Source organism: Cricetulus griseus, chromosome X (assembly GCF_003668045.3).
Source record: "Cricetulus griseus strain 17A/GY chromosome X, alternate assembly CriGri-PICRH-1.0, whole genome shotgun sequence".
NCBI classification, from domain to species: Eukaryota; Metazoa; Chordata; class Mammalia; order Rodentia; family Cricetidae; genus Cricetulus; species Cricetulus griseus.
The window spans coordinates 29,347,319-29,356,903 of NC_048604.1; the positions used below are offsets into that span (position 1 = coordinate 29,347,319).

General features: G+C 43.3%; 1 protein-coding gene across 1 annotated transcript; it reads left to right on the top strand.

Annotated features, from left to right (window-relative positions):
• The first annotated feature begins 1,813 nt into the window (after positions 1–1,813).
• Positions 1,814–9,583, top strand: Akap14 (A-kinase anchoring protein 14). Its single transcript, XM_035449943.1, has 5 exons — positions 1,814–2,608; positions 2,699–2,790; positions 6,789–6,968; positions 8,569–8,621; positions 9,437–9,583. The coding sequence occupies exons 1-5, from the start codon at positions 1,819–1,821 to the stop codon at positions 9,528–9,530; spliced, it is 1,209 nt and encodes a 402-aa protein (XP_035305834.1). The 5' UTR covers positions 1,814–1,818; the 3' UTR covers positions 9,531–9,583.
• Positions 9,584–9,585: the final 2 nt, after the last annotated feature.

Consider the following 9,585-nt stretch of genomic DNA (forward strand, 5'->3'; position numbering starts at 1 on the left):
CTCTCTCTCTCTCTCTCTCTCTCTCTCTCTCTCTCTCTCTCAGGGTCATATGGAGCTCAGGATGGCCTTAAATCTGCTATGTAGCTTGCGATCCCCTTGCCTCTCATTCCCATATTTTTGTTGTGGTTTTGTTTGTTTCGGGAGACACAGTCTTGCTATGCAGCCATTGGCTAACCTAACATACACTATGTAGCCCAAACTAGCCTGCAACTTGCGGCAATGCTCCTAGCTCCCAAATGTTAAGATTACAGATGTTTATCACTATTCCCAGTTTCAAATCTCAGACCATAAGCCAGTGTCATCCTAAGTGGTTCAAGAGCAGAAAGCAGTGCCTACTGAATCCAGATAACAAACGGGTATAGTCATCATCTTGACTTCCATTTAACATTTTTCAAGGGGTTAACCAAAGCTAAGGAACTCAAGTGACACATATGGTCGAGAAAAGAGATAATAAAAATAATAGTTTCTTTAAGATAATAGAATTATATACCTGGAAAACTTGATGAAAACACCGATCTGCTGCCATGCCTCTTGATTCATTATGTGCCCCCCCCCCGTGTGTGTGTGTGTGTGTGTGTGTGTGTGTGTCTGTGTGTGTGTGTGTGTCTGTGTGAGTGTGTGTGTGTGTGCGCGCGCGCGTGTGTTTTGCTAGAGATGGAATCATCCAAGGCTTCCAAGGATAGATAAGTGTTCTGCTACTACTGGAATACATGTTTATACCCTCTAATGGCAACTTTTTTAAAAGAGTCATGCTGGGACTGGACAGATTTCCCAGTGGGTAAGAGCATGTATGGCTCTTCCAGAGGTCCCAATTTTGGTTCCCAGCACCCACAAGTGACTTAACACCCACTAGTAACTGCAGCTCCAGGGAAATCTGAAGCCTTCCTTTGGCATCTCCAGGCACCCATGTCCACATGCACAAACAAACCAACATACATATATTTTAAAATAAAAATAGTATCTTAAAAATAACCATAGTTTCTCAGCCGGGCATTGGTCCACATGCCTTTAATCCCAGCACTCGGGAGGCAGAGGCAGGTGGATCTCTGTGCGTTTGAGGCCAGCCTGGTCTCCAGAGAGAGTGCCAGGATAGGCTCCAAAGGTACACAGAGAAACCATGTCTCGAAAAACCAACCAACCAAACAAACAAAAAAAAATAGTTTCTCAAAGCATGGACTTAGTCTTTTCTAGTCCGTGTTTGGAGTTATTGTTCAAGAAAGCTACGAATTGCTCCTACTACATTTTGATTGAAGTCTTCTCAGTTTGAAGAATGGGAAACCCTTGGTTGTCAGGAAAGGTCCATCTCAGCAAACAGATAGAAATGGTTGGCAGTAGGGTCTGACTCGCACCCTTCACCCCTAGCCTCTTCTCAAGAGTTAGTGAGTGTTGCCTGAGTGTTTTGATCCTCCAGCAGACAGGGTTTGGGGGTTGGAGAAATGACTCAGTGTTGTATGGCACTTGTTGCTGTTATTGAAGACCTGGGTTGGATTCCCAGCATCCACACTGTGGCACACAACTGTCAGTAACTCCAGTTACAGGGGGTCCAATGCTCTCTTCTAACCTCTTTAGGCATCAGGCATACACTTGGTGCAGAGACATTGACACAAGCAAAACCCACATAAATAACTCTAAAAACAGTTTTCTTGTGATCCTCCTGCCTCTGCCTCCTCCAGCAAATCCTGCCAGCATGTGCCACCACAACCACTAAAAACAGTTTTCTAAAAAGAGAGAGTATGTACTTATGTGAGTGTGTTTGTACCCTGTAATGTTGCACACATAGAATAAATTATTGAGTTTTTTTAATCCAGGCAAAATAGAATGGATAACAAAAAAAGGCTCCCAACCCAGAGGGCGAAGACTTCAGAGAACACTAGCACAGCCAAGACAAAGAAACCAGATGCTCCAGATCCCAAGATTGTTACAGAGCAAAAAGACACTAGGGCCGTGGTGGACCCAAAGAAGACTGGAACAGATCAGAAAGAGAAAAAGAGTGTGACCATCCTTACAGATCCAAAGGACAAAAAGATTGTTCCTGAGCTAAAAGAAAAGAAGAGTGTGACAATATCAGATCCGAAAGACAAGAAGCCAGAGACAAAAGACAAGAGGACAGTGACATTTGTGACAGACATAAAAGACAAGAGGATTGTGACAGACACAAAAGAAAACAAGATTTTTTCGATAGAGACAAAAGAAAAGGTGGCCGTGCCTGTTGCGCCAGATGTAAAAGAAAAGAAAATTGTGCTAGCAGTAGAACCAAAAGAGAAGATGGTTGTGCCCATTGTACCAGTTGTGCCATCTGTGTCTGTTGCGCCAGAAGTAAAAAGGAAGATCTTAATGCCAGAGATGAAAGAGAAGAAGGAATTACCACTTGTGCCTTCGATAAAGGAAGTCAAAGCTGTGCGTATCATACCAGAGATAAAAGAAAAGAAGGCTGTGTCTGAGATAACAGAGAAGTTGCCCATGGAAGAAACAAGAGAGAAGAAAGTTATGCTAGAGGCCACAGAGAAAAGGCCTGTGGTAGTAATAGAGAAAAAAGATGACGAGACCAGTGACCTGGCTCAGACTATAGTTGAGGGCGTTCTGGCTGATGCTGTTCAAATTGTCGAAGGTAGGTTTCTGGTTTGTTTGCCTAAAGGATTGTCTCATTGCTGTAACAGCATACTGCCAGGAAACTAACACATGCATGCCTTGTTTTCAGATGCCAGAAACCCCATCAAGAACATCAAGTGGCTTACTCACGGGGAATTCACAATAGAAAATGGTCGCAAGCAAATTGAGAAGTTTGTTTCGGTAAGTGACTTTGCTCACTCCAGTTTGGCGCCCCAGGGTGTGAGCAACAACAACAACAACAAAAGTCCTCCATTGATCAAAACTTTGTGGCAATGAAAACCAAAGGGGTGGCATCAAAGACACCTAGAATAACTAAACATAATTTTCTTGTGAGTTCCAAAAATCAAGACTGGAAAGTTTTGCTTACTTATTTTATGTTTTTAATACAAGCATTGTACACCCTTCAGGTAATATTCTTTTCTTTAAAAAAAGTTTTTATTTTATATGTACGAGTGTGTTTTTCCTGCATATACGTATGTGCACCATGTGCGTGCTTGGTGCCCGAGGAGGCTCTTAAAACAGTGTCGGATTCCCCAGAACAGGAGTTAGAGGAGACTGTGAGTTGCCATGTAGATGCTGAGAATTGAACCAGGTTCTCTGAAAAAGTAGCCAGTGTTCTTAGTAGTCATCTCCCAAGCCCTATTTTGAGACAGACTCTCAATATGTATCCAAAGCTGGCTTGGAACTTGCTATGTAGATTAGGCTGGCCTCAAACACACAGAGATCCATTTGCCTCTGCCTCTTGAATGGTGGGATTCAAAGGGGCATCACTTCCCCAGCCAGTGAGCATTCTTAACCACTGAACTATCTCTCTAGCCCCAAGGTGGGACAATCTTTGAAAGAGTAAAGTGCAGCCATATTGCTACCTAAAAGTCTAGAGACTGCTTCGTTATCCCACTCCATTCTTCCATCATCGGACCATCTGGTCCACGAGAGCAGAGTGTTTTGGTCAGTTTCACCCCAGGCTTCTAGCAATGTCAGGTATACAGTAGATCCTCAATAAGTCTCTGTTGAGCACATGAATGGATTTATTCTCTCTTCTCCTCTCTTTCCCCACTTCTCCTTCTCTCCCTTTCTCTCCCTCTCCCACCTATTTTCTTTTGTGGGTTTCTTTTTATTTTTTGAGACAGCCTGGCCTTGAACTTGCTATGTAGTTGAGGGTGACTTGAATTCCTATTTCCTAACACAGCCTCCCATTGCTAGGATTACAGGCTGTGCCACGACTCCAGCTAGTCCCAGTACAGTTCAGTTCTTCCATAGGTCACCTGCCATGGCTAACAGTTTTGTGCATGTACTTTCAGGAGCCTGCCGATTTTGAGTATCCAATAATATAGAATGGGCTAGGCCATCCGTGGCAGACTAGTACCATGTCAGTGAGTATGTGAAGGTGTGCTATATAAAAATTACAACACACAAGGATAATATACACTCTCTGGCGTGACATGAAAATCTGTTGCCCATATATTTATAAAAGAGGAAGAGGTTAGCTTATAGACATAGCAGAATTGAATGTCCTAAGGTTGCCTTAGTTCACAGAAAAGATACAAGTACAGTACAAGCAAGCAGAGAGGAAGAAACTCAGAACCAGGGCATCTGGTGGGAAGCATACAATGCTGAGCTTGCTGCCCAGAAGCCCTTGGGTATCAATCCAGGTAGGAGGCCCCACCATCTTCATCTGCAGAGTGAGTGACTTTGTGAGACATAATCTCCAGTGCTACATAATCTTTAATTGTGCGACAATCATTCCCACTGGAAACGAATGTAACTGAGAAAGGGTGAGGAAACTGGGTACAAGGAGTTGACAGGCTTCTTTACAAAAAAATAATGCAGTGGGCAGAGTGGCATATACCCATAATCTCATCACTTGGGTGGTAGAGGCAGGAGAATTAGGAATTACGCTACCCTGGGCTACATGACACCCTAGCTCAAAAACAAGTATCTGGTGATACAGCTCAGTTGATAGAGAGCTTGCCAAGCATGCATTAAGTCCTGGCTTTACCCAACAATGCATAAACAAGGCATGGTGGGATGTGCCTTTAATTCCAGCACTCGAGAGATAGACACAGGAGAATTAGAAATCCAAGGTCATCCTTGACTGCATAGCAAGTCGGAGTTCAGTCTGGGCTATATATAAGGCCCCGTCTTAAAAGAAAAAAAAACAAGAATGATGTCATATGGATGATGGAAGAAGACAAGGTCCCTGATCTCAACAAACTGGGCATTGTTTCTCTGTTCTACTAAAATGGCCAATTAAATATGAGTTTGAAATAAGATGAGCCAAAAGACAAAAACAAAACAAAACAAAAAAACATGGACCTGAGAAACTTGAAACCAATTTCTCCTCTGCACTACTTCTCATATCTGTATTATTAGACCATCTGAAGAAATGCCAGGCTCTTGTGTGGTGCAAGACACATGTTGTGAAGTGCTTATAGTTCCAGATACGATTTTTTTGAGACAGACTTCTCACTGGTCAGTCTGGAGCTCACCAATTATGCCAGACTTTCTGGGCAAGGATTTGCCTGTCTCTGCCTCCCCATCACTGGGATACAAGTACACAGCACCATGCGTGGCTTTTATTTTTGTTGTTTGTTTGTTTGTTTGCTTGTTTTGGCTTTTCGAAACAGGGATTCTCAGTGTAGCCCTGGCTGCCTGGAACTCGATCTGTAGACCAGGCTGGCCTTGAAGTCACAGTGATTGCCATGCATGGCTTTTTAAGTGGGTGCTGGGAATTGAACTCAGGTCTTCATGCTTATGCAGCAAGCACATTTTTGACTGAAATATCTCCCCAGCCTTCCTCCCTTTATTGAGACAGAGATTCACATAGCTCTGGCTGGCCTGGAATGGTAGTTGAGGATGACTTTGAGCTCCCAATCCTCTCACCTTCATTCCCCCCCCCATCAAGGGGCTGGGGTTACATTCCTGTATCACTATACCTGCTTCTAAATTGATGCTGATGCGGTCAATAATATAGTTAACTTTAACCACCTCTTCACATCTCGACTGCAAATAGGTTCAGACAGAGGAGATTCCCCAAGATCTTCAGTTTAGTATGTGCACATTGGCTCTTTGAGCAGGTGTGGTGATACACACCGGCAACCCCAGCACTCGGGAGGAGGAGCAGAACTCTTTTTTTTTTTTTTTTTTTTTTTTTTTTGGGTTTTTCCAGACAGGGTTTCTCTGTGTAACCTTGGAGCCTATCCTGGCACTCTCTCTGTAGACCAGGCTGGTCTCGAACTCACAGAGATCCGCCTGCCTCTGCCTCCCGAGTGCTGGGATTAAAGGCGTGCGCCACCAACACCTGCCCTGAGGAGCAGAACAGAGTTTGAGGTCAGCCTGTACTATGTAGTGAGACCCTGTCCCATAGAGTCAAAAAGACATGAGCTGGGAATCAAACCCAAAGCCTTACACACATGATGCAAACACCTTGCTACTGAGCTGTGCCTCCCCACCCCAGCCTCCCTTTTGAAGGCATGTGAATAACCCAATTGCCTGACTCATTCCTCTTCTGGACTTATTTTGCTTTTATTCTTTATTATTATGAGTGGGAGGTAGGGGCCATGCACAGACCACACGTAGAGAGGTCAGAGGACAACTTTGTGTAGTTAGTTTGGAACTCTTACCTTTATGTGCCTCCTGGGCATTGAACTCAAGTCCTCAGGCCCACATTGCAAGTGCCTTTACAGAGAAATCTCCCCCAGAACTTGACCCTTTCTTTCTTTTTTTGGGGGGGCAGCTTCTTTTCTAAAGCACATATCACAACAAATGAAGTAAGTCCAATTTTATAGATGGTTGACATTGGGCTCACTACCTTCTAGTCATCCCTATAGGTCTCCTTGGGTAGGGTAAGCAGAACACCTATTCCAATCACCAATTATTCTCCAATTTAGCCCCACACTTGCCTCCTAAGGGAGGGTGTGAAGTGTGGCGTGTACATACACAGCGTAACCCTCCCCCCACCCTGCTTCCCGCACAGTCCAAAGCTCCTCTCAAGTGCTTTGCATTCCTGAATTAGTCCCTCTGTCTACTGTGGGAATAATTGAGCATTGGTCGTAGTTTCAAATCAAAATAAAAAAAGTCAAGATTGCAGGGTCTGTAACTCTGACTGTTATGTACTGCCTTTGTTGAGCTGGTCCTGCTTTTCTTTCTCTGTGAGCTTTCTTTTTTCTGTGAAACAGACGTGGGAGTTTCAAAACCGCTGGGTGTACTATGCGGACTTTATAGAGAAGAAAGACTTAATTCACTCCTTCCACTATATCTACCGTGTGCGCTGGAGTGCCCCTACTGCCGTGAGACCCATGGCAAGAGTCAGTGCTAACGCCTTCTTCACCATCAAGTTCAACAAGAGCAAACCTCCGGTAAGTTCTTTTTTTGCATCCTGAGGATCTTATTAAATGGAGATTCTGGTTGAGCAGATCTGGGGAGGGCTAGCGATGATATTTTTTCTTGTTTTTTTTTGTTTGTTTTGGAGACAGTTTTACTATGTGTGGCTGGCTGTCCTACTCACTTTGTAGCCCAGGCTGGCTGGCCTCCAGAGATCCACAGGCCTCTGGCTGCCTCCTAAGTGCTGGGACTAAAGGCATGGGCTACCACCACCAGGCTGAGTTAATACATTAACAAACTCCTAGGTAATTCTGACAGTGCATACCTAGAGATTTATATCTAAGTCACAATGGCCTATGAGTATGACTATAGCTAATATATATTAGCATATATATATTAGCATATATATATATATACATATACATATATACATATATATATATATATATATATATATATATATATATATATTCTCTTACAGAAACATGCATTGCCCGTTCCCCCTTCTGTCTACTGCTTTCCTTTCCCCTTCATTTCTTCCTTCCTATCTTTTTTCTTTTTTAATGTGTCAGGGTTCCATAGAGTCCAGGTTGGCTTCCAACTTGATATGCAGCTGAGGATGGTCTTGAACTTCTGGTCCTCCTGCCTCTACCTCCCAAGTGCTGGGATGACGAGCGTGTGTCCCCATGTTCAATTTATGTGGCTTCATACATGCTAGAGAAGGACTCCACCAACTGAGCTCCATCCCCAAACCCTCTCCACTTTTCAAGGCAGGGTCTTGTTCTGTACCCCTAGCTGACACTGCACTCACTTGGTAGACCAGGCTGGTCTCAAACTTGGGAAAAGTCTTCTGCCTCTACCTCCTGAGCAGTGACATTACAGACAGGTGCCATCATGCCTGGCTTATTTTCTTTTTTAGTCAGGGTCTTGCTATTGCAACTATTGGTCCTCCTTTCTCAGTGGGTACGTGTCACCAGTACAGGTACCATAACAAAACCCCCGCTTCAAAATAAAAAATTTCCAACCTTGTTCATCTATGCTATTTCACTCGGATTCCATTCCTAAAAGGTAGAGAGCCACAGCTGACTAAACTGGAGCATATAAAAAAAACAACAAAACTAAACCTTGATATATATAAAAAAAAAAAAAAAAACATGCCGGAGTTGGTGGCGCACGCCTTTAATCCCAGCACTAGGGAGGCAGAGGCAGGCAGATCTCTGTGAGTTCAAGACCAGTCTGGTCTACAAGAGCAAGTTCCAGGACAGCCTCCAAAGCCACAGAGAAACCCTGTCTCGAAAAACAAAAAAAAAAAAAAAAAAAAAAACCCAACAACCACAATTTCTCCCCCTGCTCCCACCAAATTCAATAAAGACAGCAAAAGACTGCATCATGCTCTTATTGAGGACCACAAGCCTCTGGTAATTGCATCTTGTGGTGTAGATTAAGGTATCTGTGACCAAAAATATCTTTGGCAGAATAGGTTTGAAATGACAAAGGACTACCAATTAATGGAGTCCCCATTAATATAGAAGATGGGTCCTGAAAATGCAAATATATGCTTCTGGATAAGGGCAGTGTGGGAGGGTTAAGCGTTGGCATGCCTGGTCCAGGCTTACACTTATGCCTCTCTCTTAGGATATGCCTGTTGATGTCTCTTACATCTTTGAGAATTCAGCACTACTGCAAAGGTAATTAAAATTTGGACACTTGTTCTAAATGGGTGAGGTAAAGCTTGTCACATTCGAGGAATCCAGCAGGCCCATAGCCACACATAATTCATGCAGGGCTCACCTCATTTTGACCACTTACCGTACAATATGGGCTTAAAGCAGGACTCTGGCATTAGTCCAGAAGATTGTTTTTCTTAATGTTTTCTTAGTAATTAGAAACTTAAGGATTAGGTGATAGAACAGGGTATGGCAAAGTGAGTCATATCTGTTATTTCTACAGAAAATTCAAATTGAGAGGTGGAGAGAGAGGAGGAGGAGAGGGAGAGAGAGAGAGAGAGAGAGAGAGAGAGAGAGAGAGAGAGAGAGAGAGTAAGTGTTTGGCTGGGTATCAAGCCTAGGGCCTTGCACACACTAGGGCAGGTACAGCCCTAGACCTCTTCAGGAAAACTTCAAAATTTACTATGGATAACACCCTATAGGCATTGTAGCACCTGTCTATAATTGTAGCACTTGAGAGGCTGAGGCAGGAGGATTTCTGTAAGTTTCCGGCTTATCTGGACTATAGAGTGAGGCCATGTTTCAGGACTCCCCTTCCCAATAAAGAGCCACATAAAACTCACATTGAATTAGCTTACATGTAGCAACCCATGTTACTGCATAGCAGCTCTCCAAAAGACTTTTTACATAGGCTTAAAGAACAGTAAGAAATATAGCTAGAACCTAGCCAGAATCCTGCTCACTGATAATGTAAGGAGGGATTCCTGCCTCAACATTTTGTTTGATTATAAAAGCTTTGTGTGTACATGTGTGTGCTTTTTTTCTTTTCTCTATAGACCAGGAAAGATTCGATTTCGAGAGCAATGGCTGAGGGATATTACCGAGACCAAACATATTTTGTTGGAGTCTATCCCTTTCAAAGTTGTCTGATTCTTGTGTTATGTTTGAAGACTCTTAACAATCAACACATTAAAAATATGAAACA

What these genes read in the sequence shown, in the direction of transcription:
- Akap14 (XM_035449943.1), top strand. Translation starts at nt 1,819, where the DNA reads ATGGATAACAAAAAAAGGCTCCCAACCCAGAGGGCGAAGACTTCAGAG. An exon ending in TGCTGTTCAAATTGTCGAAG is followed by an intron (nt 2,609 to 2,698) that starts GTAGGTTTCTGG and finishes CCTTGTTTTCAG; the next exon opens with ATGCCAGAAACCCCATCAAG. An exon ending in AAATTGAGAAGTTTGTTTCG is followed by an intron (nt 2,791 to 6,788) that starts GTAAGTGACTTT and finishes TCTGTGAAACAG; the next exon opens with ACGTGGGAGTTTCAAAACCG.